The 17,560-nt window shown below is 34.1% G+C and overlaps 1 protein-coding gene across 1 annotated transcript in view; it reads right to left on the reverse strand.

Annotated features, from left to right (window-relative positions):
- ZC3H6 (zinc finger CCCH-type containing 6) overlaps nucleotides 1-17,560 on the reverse strand; it is a 58,453-nt gene that overhangs the window by 15,475 nt on the left and 25,418 nt on the right. The window contains exons 3-7 of the mRNA XM_011980513.1: nucleotides 14,601-14,723; nucleotides 8,413-8,686; nucleotides 6,674-6,807; nucleotides 1,994-2,110; nucleotides 1,228-1,339 (exon numbers count right to left, since the gene is read on the reverse strand). Coding sequence (XP_011835903.1) covers nucleotides 1,228-1,339; nucleotides 1,994-2,110; nucleotides 6,674-6,807; nucleotides 8,413-8,686; nucleotides 14,601-14,723 — 760 coding nt within the window. The remainder of the gene's footprint in view (nucleotides 1-1,227; nucleotides 1,340-1,993; nucleotides 2,111-6,673; nucleotides 6,808-8,412; nucleotides 8,687-14,600; nucleotides 14,724-17,560) is intronic.

Here is a 17,560-nt window from a genome sequence, read left to right on the forward strand (position 1 = left end):
TTCTATGTTTTGGGACTATTTGCATTTCTCTTTCTGTGAATCTGTATCTCTTGCCTCATTTTTCTTCTCAGTGTTTAGAAACTCATATATTAAGGGTATGACTTCTTCGTAAGTGATATAAATTACACATAATCTTTCTCACTTTATTATTTATCTTTTTATTAGCTCATGTTATATGTATTTGTTTTGCAAATGCAAGCCTTTTCATGGAGTCAAACTTTCAATCTATTCCCTTTTTGCTTCTGGATTTTGAGACATGAAAATTTTTCTGTTCTCCTGGGTTATAAAGAAATTCATCAAGTATTCCTCTGGTAATTACATGGTTCCATTTTTCGACATTTTGATCTATGATAACAGGCATTTTTTCATTTTCCATTTTATTCACTTTCTTTTTTTCACATTTTTTAAACACGACAACAGAATTTAAAAATTTATCTGGAAAAATAAACATCAGAATCTACCAAATATTACAGTGTGCTGTTGTGGCAGAAATAATCACAGCAAAGCAACACAGACACGAGGGTGAACAAATCCATGAAGCCAAACACGAAGTCCAAAAAAAAAAATCCATACATATAAACATATTATTGATGATAGTTTCAATTCCGTGGGGGAAAGCTTTATTAGTCATAAGTGGTAGTGAGCAACCTGATAAGATATTTGGGGGGAAATTAACATGGAAAAATTGCAGAATACATTTTTTTAAAGGACCAGAACACTATATATAGTGAAATTCCAATTTGGGTAGGAGCAGGAATACAATTTACATGTATATATTTTCCAAGGGAGAGTGGGAAAGAATATATAGCATCTATCATTGAGTGGTAAGATTTGATAAGACTTTTATAATTTTCACAATGATAATTTTATTACTCCTGAACTTAAGTAGAATAATTATGGAGTAAAATAATTATGGAATAAAATAAGTATTTTGCCAACTACTTCTTCAGGAAGCAGAGTCTTTTGAAATACTTTAAGCTGATTATATTAAGGTACCTTCCCTTCACAGAACTTTTTCCAAAGGGCAGTTATCTCATTTCCCTAAAGAATAAAAGTCGGTTTGCTCTTTTGAAGTACAAAGTTTGACTAGACTGGCTTTATGTAATGTGTTGTTTTAAATTTAAAACCAAACTAGGCTTTCTAGGGTGTATTTATTATTTTTTAAAACCTCAATGATGCTTTAAAACCCCAGGATTTTGTTTAACATACATTTTAAATAAAGGATATTATGCATATAAATGCAGTTCTCTCCTTTGGTACAATATCCTTGTAAATAAAATTTGCAGATCTCTTTTCTTTTCTCCAACTCTGCATCATGATCAAATTTACACTGATCTCCCTATTCACAAAAAAAAAAAAAAAGAAAGAAAAGAAAAGAGATAGAAAAAAACGGTAAGAAACAAAGAGAAACAAAGAAACAACAGCTGAATTTTCTACATGGTGTCTCATGGTAAAATTATGGTCATTATCTTCAGTCTTTAATAATGAACAAATAATAACTCAAATGACCCCTCAGAATTCCCGCCCAAGACAGTGGATGTAGCTACATGCATTGAGGCAGCACAGCGAGCAAGACCTCACAGGATACTGCCTGAATTCAACCAGCACTCACCATTTCTAGCTGAGCTATCATGGGAACTTACTTAACCTCTTGGTGCCATGAATAAAATGGGGATAATAACATTAACTACTTTGTAGGGTCACTGTAGGATTAAATCATTTAATATTCGTTGTACTTTGAACAGTACTTGCCACGTAGCATTATGTGTCTTTTAAGCAAAATTAAAACATAATTTCAACAAATTATGTTATTGTCCCAGAACATAATTAAATGAGCTCTAATGTATGGTATTTCCATGCAAGATACATTTTAAAGACCCAGTTTTATTACAACTACATGAGAAGAGAAAAAAATTAACCACCCCCCAAAAGACTTTAATTTTAAAGATTATTTTGGAAGTTAAAATGACTTATGATACCTCTATAAATTTACCTTAATACATCTCCCTTCCAGGAAGTATTTACAGATTTGTTTTCCTTTGTGTTCCACTGTGTGCTGATTAATAAATTCCTGAGTCATAACCTTCCATTTTTTCCCTGGTTTACTATACTGCAAGAAAAAAATTTCATTTGAATGCAACATATGAAACATCAATAGGTATCAAAATGTATAATTAAGTTAATCTGGAAAAAAGTACAAATTGACTACAAAAAGTGATCAAGACTGAACATTCTGATGTTATTCGTTTATTTGGAGAAAGATATGTGTCTAGTAATCTACTTATGCTACTAGTGATTACAAAAAAAAAGTCTATTTCTTTCTATTTTAATGAAGATGAATAACTATTTTTAAATAAAATTATTAAAAGCTTGAAAATCCACAATAATTCTCAATATGGGCAAAGGCACAATAAAATATGCACTAATATTATTGATAGATATGTTATAAAAGACTTTGAAATATCCATATTGTTTGACATACAATTTGTACTTTTGGGGATTATTTTGAAAGAATTATCAGGGAGACACATAAAGATTTATTCATATAATAAATTACTGCAGAAATACTGACATAGTAAAACAAACAGAAAAACGAGAAACACTCTACACATCTAAAACTAGGAGACTAGTCAAATACATTAGGATACATTTAGGTGGCAGAATATTATGCAGTCATTAAAAAAATCAATAACTTTGGATCATAAAAAATGTTTACATGGTGGCTCATGCCTGTAATCCCAGCACTTTGGAATCACTTGAGGCCAGGAGTTTGAGATCAGCTTGGCCAACATAGTGAAATCCTGTCTCTACTAAAAATACAAAATATTAGCTGGGCGTGGTGGCACACGCCTCTGTAATCTCAGCTACTTGGGATGCTGAGGCATGAGAATCGCTTGAACCTGGGAGGTGGAGGCTGCAGTGAGCCAAGATCATGCCACTGCATTCCTGCCTGGGCAACAGAGTGAGAATGTACCCTACAACTTAAAGTATAATAATAATAAATAAATAAATAAAAAAAAAAAAAAAAAAAAAAAAAAAAAAAAAAAAGTTTACAATAATTTTTGAAGTAAAACATTGATCCTAATTCTACAATAATAAATAAAGGCAAAGGAAAAAAGACAAAAACAATATACCCCCATATTTTACGGTGTATATGTCTCTGGATGGCAGGATTAGAGATTGCATGTGTGTGTGGTTATTCTGTATTTTCTTTAGGGGAAAAAAGGGCAAACAAACAGGGAGCGTGTATTACCTTTAACTTTTAAATTTAAAAAGTTAAGAAAAAAACTTAAGAAAATTAAAGGAAAAGAAATCTTATAGCCCTACTTGTTTTCCTTACTTCTCCTGAGTCCCCTATTCAACTTCTGCTTTAAGTGTAAGATTGAATAACAAGGCAGAGTATGATGCTTAACCATGCTAAATGTAATGAGTTACATTCATCAACTCTAAAAAACAACAATACTTTTCAAGCACCTGGCATGCACTGTGCCCTGTACATCACAGGAGTTACTCTTCTGATTTCTGTTTTCCCTTTTCTCTTAATTTGCTAAAAGATAGAGCATAAAGTTCAATCTACTGAAAACAAGAAACTGCCTCACAGCAAACATTGAGGCAATAGATGTCCAAATTGAAATGTGATCCCCAGCACTCACAGCTGAAATCACATTTTACTATAAGAATTCTGAAAAAGGTACGAGAATACCAAGTAAACAGATAATCCTAGAGATTCGTTTTAAAAATATAAATATACCTAATTTACCCCAGGAAAACACAATGGAAGTGCTTATAATATACTCTGATAGACTCATTTAAAGTGTCTCAAATCTATATAAATTTGATTCACATTTTTATGTTTACAGATTTGTTCAGAATAAGCAGATATAAAAGACCAGCTCACATAGGCATTCTGTACGAAGAATCGTGGCTGTTATAAAACAAAATAAACAGCCAAAGGAACTGAATTATGCAAAAATCAATGAGCCAACCTGAGGAATACAACTCTGAAATTAAAAAGTAAACAAATTAGGTAATCACACACACACACACCCCCTGAAAAATGCAACAAGTTGTACTTACGTTTCATTAATAACTTACTCTTTCTGTATATATTACTTTCAAATAATGTTTCATTGTTTTAACAGACGATTGTGGTGGGGAAGTGTTTTGTTTTGTTTTTTAGTTTAGTTCCACTTAAATGAGTAGAAAGTATCTCAGTGTCCACAGCTATGGGAAACCTGACTATAGTCAAGGTACTATAGAAAATCTAAAGCAACTTCAACAAATAAATTTTTAGGGCAAAATTCAGTGCCTAGAAGATATGGCGAGTTAGCAGACTGACAGAACTCAGGAATTGTGCCTTGCAACTCCTATGTTCTTTGCATTACAATACAGTACTGCAAATAAAAAACAATACAATAAAGGAGAGAAAGAGGGAGAGATGCAGGGAGAAAAAAAAAACAAGCTACCTACTGCACTTGGTCATTTTAAAACTTATTTACTTTAGAAGATATACTGATACAAGAGACAAGAGCATAAAATATATATATCAGGTAGAGGAAATGTAAGGATCTACCAGGAAAAAAATATTACAAAAAATGTAGTAGGTACAGTAAACACTAACACAATTTAAGAGTATTATGGCCAATAAAATGAAAAATCCTTTAAAATTCAGTGAAAGTTTGCTTCTTCTGTGACTACTCTTGATTTTTCAAAAAAAAAATTATGATGAATCTGAAGGCACCCCTGAATTGATTTGGCTTTGGAGACTCATAGTCTCTGAAAGGCCTAGGACGGAGACGGATCTATCTTGACCACTCTGGTGTGGCCTGCATGTTCACGCTATTCTGGATGGGCCACCTGCAGACCATTTCTGAAAATGAACTGCTTCCTTGGGCTCTGGCACACTCCCAGTTGTTTATGGAATCTTAAGAATTGACTCTCATGATAGCCAATAAACTGACATGATTGATAATGCATTTTTATCTTGGTATTTCTGTTATATGAGTATCTTTCAGGTATAGCCCAGATCTATAGACATGTAAAATGTTGTGCTTGATGGAGCCCTTAGAGTTAACTTAATACTATACCCTCACTTTGCAGATTAAGCAAATTGAGGCAAAGAGACAGGTAAAACTTGCTCAAAGTCACACTTTCCTGGAAGCTAATTTTGTTTAAAGGTATAGGGTGTAAGAACTGGATATAAGAGCAGGCTTTCTTAGAAAGCATTCGTATTAGTTTGGGTTAGGGAAATCAGCACATTCTAAAGGTCTACTGGTGTCTAAGAAGATGACAGGCAGGTTTTTAGTCACCCCAAAATTCTAAAATAATAACTACAATAATTCCAAAACTGCTGTTCCATGGAACAGTGAGTGGCTCAGTGAATGTTAGTAGGTGTGTAGGGAAAAAAAATAGTTTGTAGTTGAGTAAATGATGGGTTGAACAAAATAAGCTTCTTTCTGCCTAAGCTGCTCAGAAGCTTTACTACATTAATGTCAACTGAGAATCTCTAAAAGCAGATGGCATGTGCTGTGTTTTGCAAATTTATTTGGGTCTGAACTTTTTTTAGGTCACACCTGTTAACATCTCTCTAAATAGTATACTAAGGAGTGCATATTAAGCAATCTCTGCCCATTATCTTTAAACTGAGAGATCCGAAAACCAAGTATTTTCAAATTATAGTATATAGCTATCGCTCTCAGCTCTCACTCAAAGTTGCAGTTGTTTTTTTTGTTTTTTTTTTTTCCCAAGATGAAGCCTCGCTCTGTTGCCCAGGCTGGAGTGTAGTGGAGCCATCTCGGCTCACTGCAAGCTCGGGCCCCTGGGTTCAAATGACTCTTCTGCTTCAGCCTCCCAAGTAGCTGGGACTACGGACGTGCACCACCGCATCCGACAAATGTTTGTATTTTTGTAGAGACAGGGTTTCTTCCATGTTGACCAGGCTGGTCTTGAACTCCTAACCTCAGGATCTGCCCGACTTGGCCTACCAAAGTGCTGGGATTACAGGCGTGAGCCACTGTGCCTGGCCAAAACTGCAGCTTTTAATGACCCACTATTGCCTCTATAATTCAATCAAATCTTACTAGAACAGCAGTAGAATACAGGAATTGGACCACTGTAATCCAGGGAGTCACTACAAGGTTAAGGTTCATGTTCAGAGTTCAACTCAATTTGACATATATTTATTGAATATCTACCACATGTAACATAAATAAGTTCACCCTTCCAACCATTTATATCCCCCTTTCTTCTCTTTCAATGCTTTCAACTCTAAAAAGGAAGTTAATTTACCACTGCCTCCCTTCTTGTCCCCGCTACATATTGACCTATTAGCATTTTATTGCCAATTACATCTGGGGAAGATGATTCCTAGGAAAGGAAAGCACAAAAGAAGACTAACAGAGGATATATTTTTGCTTTTAAACTTATCAATTTTATTTTGAGGTTCCTTCAAACATAACAATTTTATTCCAAAGTCACCAACATCTGTACTTCTATACTAGTTTCACAACTAATTAACAACTATTTTTTGGAGGTTACTGATACTCATTTTATCTGAGCTGGTAATTTTTCATTTACTAGGAAAGTATCATTAAAATCACAATGCTGTCTTTGCCACCAAATAAATTAAAAGATGAAAAAGCTCCTCCCTTCCCTATATATAAATTCTTAGTACCTCTTGAAAGTCATCCGATACTGAAAAAACATTAGGCCCTTTATTGGTTCTTCCCCCACGTTCTTTTCGTTTGATTTTCTTCGGCAAGCCACGTCCACGGCCAACATTAAAACTTTTAACTCTCTGTTCAATACCTAGAAAAGTTAACATGTACTTAAATTTAAGAGAAAAACAGCATACCTTTCAATTTATTAGTTTATAAGGAACAGCACATTTTAATAGTCTATAATAGTGCATTTTTTTCTCCTTCTAGATTCAATGAAAAAAATTAAATCTTTATCTCTTATCTCCTTGGTACTGTTTCTTAAGGGATGTTAACAACATAGGAAGGCAAGGAACAAGGATACGCATGGCTAGAGAAGCAAAATCGAGTTTTATTATTTTTAATTTTCCTTAGCATAAGATCATGAACAAGCCTTTCTGTTTTTAAGAGAATCAAATATTATATTCCTATTTAAGGAAGACATTGTAGGTATCAGTGGTTAATTAGCAGCAAATCAAATTTCCACTGATAATTTTGAGTAGATATATACACATGAAAAAATTATACTTGTTTTGTTTTTGGAAAACTTGGTATTTAAAAGTATATAAAAAGATACCCAAATTACAAATATTGCTTTTCTTTTTAGAGACAGGGTCTCACTCTGTCACCCAGACTGGAGTAAAGTGGTGAGATCATAGCTCGCTGTAACCTTGAAGTCCTGGGCTCAAGCAATCCTCCCACCTCAGCTTCCTGAGAAGCTGGGACTTTAGGTGCGAGTCATTGGCCTGGCCAATACTCAGTCCTTTAAGAGGACAAACAGGTAGGAGCTTGAAAAGAAAAGCCCCAGGTGGGAAGGGATGAGCAAGACTTCTTTGCATTACCCTTATTCTCCAAGTGGGATGATCCCTGATACCACAACATCTAGACTACAGGAACAAACTTGCTCAGTACAACAGCATATGTGTAGAAAAATTATTTTCCCTTTATTTCAGCTAAAGCCTACATTCATATTTTTCAAAGAAATTTTGCTAGGAAATCAAGAAAAAAATAAAGTCATAGAAATAACCAAATTTACTCATAATGGATTCCTGTATGCAAAGATAATTAAAGGGTAGTTACATAGAGTGTGGTTCCTCACTACTTCATTTCAGTCTCATATTGCTCCACTTTTCCTGAAGCATGTATTTTGACTAGCCAATACTTAAGGCTGATTTGAGCCTTACATGACCCATAGTTTCTTCAATTATTGTCAACAGCTGACAACTTGTCCTGTCTCTCCAGGGACCATCTAAGGTGATCAGTGCAGAAATGTCTTTAGATTATGTTTTTATCTCCAGTTTTAAAGGATGTTCATAGTTTATGCACATTTGCTTAGCAAAAATGACTGCTGTATTTTAAAGCCTAATAAAACAATAGCTTCCCAGCTGGTCTAAATTTAAAGCAATACATAGAGCGAGAGAGACAACTGTATACTGACATCATATAGAAGCAAGGGGAAAAATGTAAGAAAGTTGGATTGCATTTTTATGTATTTGTAATTAGAATATCTTTCCAATTGAAATATTCATATATCATACAGATTGAAATATTTGCAGATTCTGTTCTAAAGGTCTACAAAATAAAAGAAAACGAATTTAGGTTCTACAAGAATAAGCTAATCTTGAGCGGGGATAAGAAGTTTCTAAGTTTTTACTCCACAGATGTCTGTTTTAATAAGGTTCTCACATTCTAAGACAGACTGTAATTTCAAACTTACCTTGCTGAACTCCTTTCATTCTCTGTTTTTTCCCTGATTCTTTAGAAAATGATGACCCTAAAGCAATATTTGAGGTTTCTTTAGCTTGCCTGTATTGTTTCAGCTGATTGGCAAAATCTTCCTCTGTTTCCTGACCGTAATTACCAAAGTTGTCATCACTGTAGTTACCGAAGTTGTCATCACTGTAGGTGCTGTACTCATCATATTCTTTACTTTTAAATTTTTTATGTTGACCCTTCTTTGATGTCATGTAGCTTCCTGATATATGTCCACGCTAAGTGAAAATGGACAATCATTATCAGGATTTTTCAATTATATATAGCAATTGACAGTAGCACAGGACATCCTTTTCCCCCCAGCAAGTATGGAGAAAGGAGAAAAGATAGTTACTAGTTCTGACTCTTCATTAGTACTTATCTGTGATATTACTTAACACTAAGTTCAAAAGCCTAAATGTTACCCTGAGATAATTAAATATTGTAATCTTTATGCTTTAGCCTTTGTTTTCTACATTCTATGTCTCAGTATCTTACACACAGGAAAAAGTAAAAATACACACCATCATACTATAAATTTTTCCTCCAAAAAATGAAAAAGCCTTTTTGAAAACAGGGAAAAGACAGTTAAATAGCTTGGGGTGGGGGAGTGTGGTAAAACATACTATTTCTCCTAACACTGGAATTCTCAAATTACATTATATTTAATAAAAAACTGTATGTGTGAAAAATTTCATAAAAAGAAAATGTCTGTATCAAGGGTCTAACAGAAAAAACAGAGCTTTCCCTAATAGTGAAAAACATCTAGTGAATAAGTTGCTCATTAGAAACTGTTTATTACAACAAATATTATTAATTTTATTGCTTCCTTACTAAAGCATGTGAAAACAAAGAATACACTTTAGTACTAGAAGTTTATTAAATGACAGTATTCAGGTCTGTCTCTATTCACTGAAACATTTTTATTAGCTCTATTGTATCCTCTGTCAATATTTTATAATAAAGCGAGAAAAAACTGCACATACTTACAACTTACGGATCTAGAAAAATCCAAACCAAATAACTCATCTTTAGCTTAGTGCATTTTATTTTATTTATTTATTTATTTATTTATTTATTTATTTACCAATATGAGACAATGTATTTAATGAAACGCAATGAAGTATTAAATCTTTCTAATTATAAAATAGAGAAAAAATGCATAATCAAGAAAACCAATTCACTCATCAATTTTAAATTTTAAAAACATTGTATCATATTTTTTATTTGTTTTAAGTAGTACTTTTTAAAGTTTATAAACTCCATTCTTAGTCTAGCACTTCAGAAGTTCAGAAGGGAATTTATGATTGTAGCCAAAACACAGTGTTTCTGACATTTTTTAAAAGCCACTATGAAAACTAAAGCAAAACAAAAAATAATTGCTTAGATTAAGTTGAAGATTAAATTAACTAGTTAAATGATGGTTACATTTCCTTTTATTAAAACTGTGACTATATTAATACTTGATATATTTCAACACTTTATGATTGAAGATTACTCTGTTAATAGATGAGTATAAATTTTTCTCTGGAGATTAGATGCTTCTCATAGAAGTTTTAAATTCTTAATATTAATTCAGTTCTCTGATTTGCATAGCTTTATCAAAATAATCTGTGTTCCTACCTTCAGTAGAATTATCCCTAAATTTTCATTTACCTCCTCCCTAGTTTCCCAACTGTAAATATTCTTAATAGTCCCCTAAGAATGCACATTCCATCTCATGGCTCCTTCTGTGCTTAAAGACTTCTAGTGTGGACTGCTAAGGTCTTCACATTCGCATTCATACCATGTGGTATGAGCTTTCCAGGAAGCATGAAATGAAAAAGGGGTTACAGAGCAGCCCCACTTTTCTAGAGCGGTTCATACATTCATCACTGGGATGAACAAAATGCACTCACAGGCAGGGGTCTAGCAAGTATTTCTTCAAGTCCAACCAAGAGAAGATAAATGAAAAAGACAACAAATCCCACAAAAATAGATAGCTTTTCTAATCACTTTGCCGACTGATTATTAGGCTATAAAAACTGATAGAATGTCTGTAGGGATAGATTTGGTTTCCGTAAAACAAAAACGGGCCCCAGAGCAATCACTGGAAACAAATAAAGGAAAAGGAGGCCCTGAAAAAAGATGAGAAAAAAGGAAGCTATATTAAGTTTTCTAATTTAACTGCTAGGTGTTGACAGTATATTCTATTTTTGCCCCGTAATTTTAGAAGTTATATAGCAGATACTTGTTATCTAACAAAAATGGATTTTTAGTTACAGTTAGGATATAATCTTAATTCTCAGTGAGTCAACTCCAAAATATATACATGGAAGAAATGGTATTCAACTTTCTCTTCTTGTAAATAGCAGACGGGGTAATTCAGGCTAGTTGTCTCTCTTAAAAAAACTAGAAAAGATAGACAAAATATTTTTCTTAAATCCATTTGTAGACATCAGACAGCTAACAAATTAGTGAAGGATTACTAGACCAATACCCATGAGGTAGATGAAAATTCTGAGAAGTGGGCAGCATTTGGAGCTGCATTTGCTCCGAGAGTATCACCCCATCAGGAAGAACCAGGTGAAAGATCCAACAGCACTTTTGACTGTCTCTGCTGTCTATGGAAACAAAAGGTGGAGTCCAGAGTCTGGAAAAGGTGGAAGCTTAGTAACCCCCATCCTCAATTGTAAAGGGATTGCAAAATGTGAATCAGAGACTGCAGCCCAGCCTTCAGGAATCTGAGTGGCTCAGAAGTCTCAAATGCTGAAACTGGAATGATGTTTGTAAGGGTCACCAGAAATCTGGCAAAAGTAAGTAAAAATCCTTTCTGAAGGAAAAGAACATTACCCGAGGCCTCAAGTTATTTCTACAAAATGCTCAGCACAGAATAGACAAAACTGAAAACAGAATAGACAAAACTGAAAACAAAAATAGGCTTATGAAGAGGTGGGATCACATGAAAGAGAACCAGCAAAAAATAACAGGCAATAGAAATACAGACTTCAGGCCGCGCACGGTGGCTCACGCCTACAATCCCAGTACTTTGGGAGGCAGAGGTGGGCGGATCACCTGAGTTCAGGAGTTCGAGACCAACCTGGCCAACATGGTGAAACCCCGTCTCTACTAAAACTACAAAAATTAGCTGGGTGTGGTGGCGTATGCCTGTAGTCCCAGCTACTTGGGAAGCTGAGGCAAAAGAATTGCTTGAACTCGAGAAGCAGAGGTTGCAGTGAGCCAAGATCACGCCAATGCATTCCAGTATGGGCAACAAAGTGAGACTCTGTCTCAAAAAAAAGAAATACAGACTTCAGATATAGAAATTTACATATATATAAATATATATAAAAAAGATATAGAAATTTATATCTGAAGTCTGCTATTTTCAAGAAAAAGACAATATGAACATTTCGGTAGCAAACTTGAAACTACAAAAATGACTTAGAAGATTTTAAAAGAACCAAATTTCTATATATGAAAAATACTTAATAGATGGGTTTAAAGGCAAATTACACTCTAGCCTGGGTGGCAGAGCAAGACCCTGTCTCTAATAAACAAATAAATAAATAAAGGCAAATTAGATCTCTCTGAAGGGAAGAGAAGACTAGAGAAGAAAGATTAGGTAAAGCGTATGTGGTAAAATGTTAACTGGGGAATCTGGATGAAAGATATACAGGAGTTCTCTGCACCATTCTTGTAACTTTTTTGTAAGCCTGAAATTATGACAAAATGAAAAGTTATAAAACATGAGGATAAAATAAACACAATGGCCCAATAAATAAAAGCTGAGAGAATTTACTGATAGCAAACCTGCGCAATAAGATATGCTAAACAAAGGCTAAACGATGTAGCACATTTGGCTAAAAGAAAATGGTACCATATTAAAACTCAGATCTACAAAAAAGTGAAAAACACTGGAAATGAAATGTAGATAAATATAAAAGACCATCCTTTTTCTTAATTTCTTTAACTGATTTTTGAAGCAAAAATAATAACAGAATATCTATAGGGATATATAATAGTCTATTTATATTAACAACATATTTATTAACAATAAATAACTGCATAATGTTTAAAAAATGTGAGATACCTCAAACAACTGCACTATTGTGTATACATACAAATTGATCTTGCCTCCCACAGTGGCTACATAGAAGGCTATGTACTTATTATAATAATGCTGCCACTATTTTAAATATTTGGAACTTCCTATTTGGGGATACTTTCAGTGATAACTTATGAATCCAGAACCTGTCTCATTACTTGATATTTTCAAATGTCTTCTTACCTAAAATAATAATGCCCATCCTGAGCATCTTTTCATTCATTGTAAGAGTCTCCAAATGACTTCTGAATATTTCTAAAGAATAAATCTAACTACATATCAGTGTTGCTGAATTAAAAGTTTTGTCATTTGTGGTAAAAATATTTTTTTAATGAATAGTTATAAAATGTTCTGAGAAATAGCAACAACCACTGACTCTAAAATCACTGGACATATTGACCTTACAAACATTTTGATATTTACCTAACTAGATAAAATTATTAACTAATATATAATTCTTTTCAAATTTTGAGAAGATATTTTAATAAAACCTCATTTATTTAATGGTCACTTAGCAATCTCAACTATAAAGGCAGCAACAGTGAATCAGACAATAGAGATAACTAACAAAAATAGTCTTTTGGTTTCTAACTCACAAGAGATTAGGAACACCAAATTAGGAGAAAGAATAGTGCTGCTGTAGACCAGAACAGTGACAGACTGGCAAAAACGAGAACTTAGAAACTCTGGGGCTTTTCAGATAAGTGTACACTGATCCGAATACTTCCTAGTGACTCTGAGAGCATCATTACTTGCCTAGCACAAAATACTGTATATTTGGAGATAGGGCCTTTAAAGAGGTGACTAAATTAGAATGAGGCTGTTAAAGTGGGCTCTAATCCAGTTTGACTGGTGTTCCTACAGTAAGAGGAAATTTGGACAAAGAGAGACACCAGGGGTTCCTGTGCACAGAGGCATGACCATGTAAGGACAAAGCAGTGAGAAGGAGGCCAGCGACAAACCAAGGAGAGAAGCCTAGCACAGATCCTTCCCTTACAGCCCTCAAAAGAAACCAACCCTGCTGGCACCTTGCTCTGGGGCTTCTAGACTCCAGACTGTGAGAAAACACATTTCTACTGCTTAAGCCACCTAGTCTGTAAAATTTTATGTTAGCTCTAGCAAACGAATACATTATGTATTCTTTATGTTCAAAGATTTCAAATTTATAGCCTGTGTCTGATAAAAGACCAGAAAGAATAAAATTCAAAGTTTAATTTTTCTCTTAAAAGGGCAATACTCAAAACCACAATGAGATGCCACTTCATACCATTTTGTTTCCAAAAGAAAACAAAGAAAAAAAAAAAAAACACGTGTTGGCAAGGATGTAGAGAAATTGAAACCCTCAGGCATTCTGTAAATAATGTAAATGTATTTTTATACTTACATTATTGTAATGTAAATAATATGTAAATATTGTAAATAATGTAAAATAGTGCAGCCACTGTGGAAAACAGTTTCATGGTTCCTCAGACAGTTGGACATAGAATCACCATATGATCTAGCAATTCTACTCCTAAATATATACCCCAATAAACAGAAAGAAGTCTTAAAAAGATTTTTGTATACCCATGTTCGTAAGCAGCATGATTCACAATAGCAAAAGGTAGAAGCTTTTTTTGATGAACACCCACGTGTCCATCAACAGATGAATGGATAAACAAAATGTGATATATACATACAGTGGAATATTATTCAGCCTTAAAAAGGAAAGAAATTCTGACACATGCTACAGCTTGGGTGAACTTTTAAAATATTATGGTAAGTGAAATAAGCCAGATACAAAAGGACAAATACTGTATGATTCCACTTATTTGAAATACCTAGAATAGGCGAATCCATAGAAACAGAAAATAGTGGTTTTCAGGGGCTGGGGGCAGGGGAAAACGAGGTGTTATTGCTTAATAGGTGCTGAGTGTCTGTTTGGAATGATCAAGAACTTCTAGAAATGGATAAGTGGTGATGACCGAACAACACTGTGAATATACTTAATACCACTGAATTGTAGGGTTAAAATGGTACATTTTATGCTATCTATGTTCTACCACAGAACAAAAAAATGGCAATACCTGAGTAAATGGAATGTCATAATCCCTGTAGAAACCAGTTCTTTTTTTATGGGAACTTTCTGTATGTTCAACATCTGAATCAAGGCTGTAGTCCGAACTATCATCACTAGATGGGGAATTATGCTGAAGGGAGGGGAAAGACAAATATGTTACATTTGCAAAAGAAAGAAAATTTTACTAGTAATTAGATGAGCTTGTTTCAGCCAAAGGTACCAACCAGTAGATTATATTATTCCAGGAGACTCTGAAGTACTACTGAAAAATTCTTGCTCCAAAGGCCACCACCATTCCAACTTCGCTGAGGTTTTCTGAGAAGAAAGTATATCTTCCTCTCTGCTCAGAAACTTTATGACATTTTCCTCATTATCCCTTTGACCTAAACAGAAATACTCCGCCCCTGTGCTCTAAAATGATCTACATTTAAGCTAAACCTAAAGAAAGTAAAATTGGCTCCTAGATCACCAAAAAGGGTCATAGAACATGAGTAGAATATGTATTAATTTGTTTTTACCTAAAATGGCTTTAGAGTTCTTATTCTATTGCATGAGTACCCTAAAACTAAAAGATACCAAAACATTACAAATTACAAAAATAAAATAAATCTGGCCCACAAAATTGAACAAAAGTGAAATGAAAAGCATAAGTAACTGATAATGATTATTGATGTCAAGTATAATGATAATTGATATCAAGAGTAACCATTTTCAAGTATTAATTTAAAAAAAAAATGGGACCAAATCTTCTCCATCTGGTCAAAATGATTACCCTCCCGAGTTGAGCATTCTCTTTAAAGAGTTCTTACATTTCTTAGCAATGAAGACACTGGCTCTGTGTATTACTATCCTTGCAGTCCCAGCATCTAGATCTAGTACAAACTCAGTAAAAATTTGCTGCAATGATTGAACTCTGATGCTCTTATAAGGGAAGGCTCTGTTTTTCTCTAACCCATCCTGAAATGTTATTTTAGGAAAGACAAATTGCTTTCCTCCATCTTGTTCCTAAATGGTTTGGAGTTTGGTTTCTATGATTTTATTGCTTTTGTCTTTGCTGATTTGATAGATGATATGAAGAAATATTTTTTAATTATGCTGTCTTGGCTAGGATTTAAGATAAATAGTATATATTTAAAAGCCAAGTTTGCTCAGTCACCATGAGAAGGCAGCTCCAGCTCTAAGGAAAACCTTTTACCTGAAAAATGCTAGTAGAATTATACTCTGAAAAGATTTGGTCCTTGTGTTTCTTGGTAGGGTAGATTACAAACTCCAAAAAGTCTCAGACTTTTTGACTCTCTGGAATTAATTTCAATAGGCAGTACTTTTCTAGAAAATTTTCCATTTCATCTTGGTTTTATTTTCATAAAATTATATACATAAATTTCTTATGATTTTAATTTCCTTTTTGATAGTTATTTCACCCCCAGCATATATACATTTATTTTTCTTTCCCTTTTTATTATTGATTAGTTTGGTCAATGATAAATATGTTGTTGATCTTTTTAAAAAAACTATTGGCTTTCATTCTAATGCATTCACTTGTGCTCATAACTTTATTAAGTACTTCCTTTTTGTTTTGTTATTATTCTATGCTGTTTGATCATAGCTTATATTGTTTTCTTAATTTTTTGTCATTTTTAAGTATTAGGTTAAATTTTTCATATGCTTTGTGGGCATGCTTTCTTTTCTGGAAGACTTCCTCACCATTATTCCCTTTTATCTTACAATAACAACTATGAAATGTGACCATAGTCCTATCTTGCTTCTCATGTGAAAAAAATGGATGGAATGGGCCAAGAAAGCTTTCCTAGCTTCATAGCTCTAGGGTTATCTCTTCTGCTTTTAGCATGAAGTATTCAAAAATATGGTTATTTTCTGAGCTATGCCTCTTCTGCTTCCTTCCCCCACTTGTTATCTATTTCTTTCCTTGGCCCTATATGCCTGTTTCTCAATGTAGATTCTACTTCCAGCAGTTACCTCCTCAGTGTGGGACTGTCGTAGAAAGGGATTTGGTTGATTCGTATTAGGGGTTCATCAGGTCCAGATCTTTTCAGCACCGTCCAATTTCTGTGGTCACCTTACATTCATGCATGAACTGGTGATAGTATAGCCCCTCCCAGTTTCTGTTGCTGTTTTCAGGCCCATAAGTTTTCCATGCTGGGCATGGACCATTTGAAGTGAATATCTGTTGGCAACTTGGTTTCTGGAAGTCCCTTTATTTTCCCTCTGCTTCATTTGTACTGATGCTGTTGCGACACTGGTCTTGTTGCTGTCTATGGTTTGGCTCCAATCATTTGTATTTTTTAGGTTTATTAGAGATAACTTGTTTCTTTCTTCTTTCGTAGATGTTGTCAATGGGTTTTGGTTGTGTTATCCTAATTCATGCGATTTTAATGGAGAAAATTCAGGGAGTTTCAAAACCTGCTCCTCCATTGCTGCCAACTTGTCCATGATTTCTCAGTCAGCATAGGTTCCCCTTCTTCCCTACCCCAAATACACATAATTCTCCATCCAGTACCCTGCTGTTTTTCTGATAGCATTTGTTTTTCACTTGTGTGTTGCCTCTCTCCTTCCCATTGCAATGTAATCTCTTTAAGAGCCAACTATTTCACTCACTACTATAACCCTCAGCACATAGCATAAAGGTTTCCATAGTAAGCACTCGATCATACATATAAATGAATACGTAAATAAATAGATGGACAATGCGAATGCGCTAATCTGTATCTGTAGAGAATGAAACTGTCTTTCCTTAACCTTCCAATATCCATGTATACAATTTTCCATCAATTAAAATATTATTTATTTCAATCTGTATTAAAATTTAACTGAAGCCCGGCGTGGTGGCTCACACCTGTAAACCTAGCAATTTGGGAGGCCATGATCAGCAGATCACTTGAGCCCAGGAGTTTGAGCCCAGCCTGGGCAACATTGCAAAACCCTGTCTCTACTAAAAAAAAAAAAAAA

The sequence above is a fragment of the Mandrillus leucophaeus genome, unplaced genomic scaffold, assembly GCF_000951045.1.
Source record: "Mandrillus leucophaeus isolate KB7577 unplaced genomic scaffold, Mleu.le_1.0 Scaffold214, whole genome shotgun sequence".
Classification (NCBI taxonomy): domain Eukaryota; kingdom Metazoa; phylum Chordata; class Mammalia; order Primates; family Cercopithecidae; genus Mandrillus; species Mandrillus leucophaeus.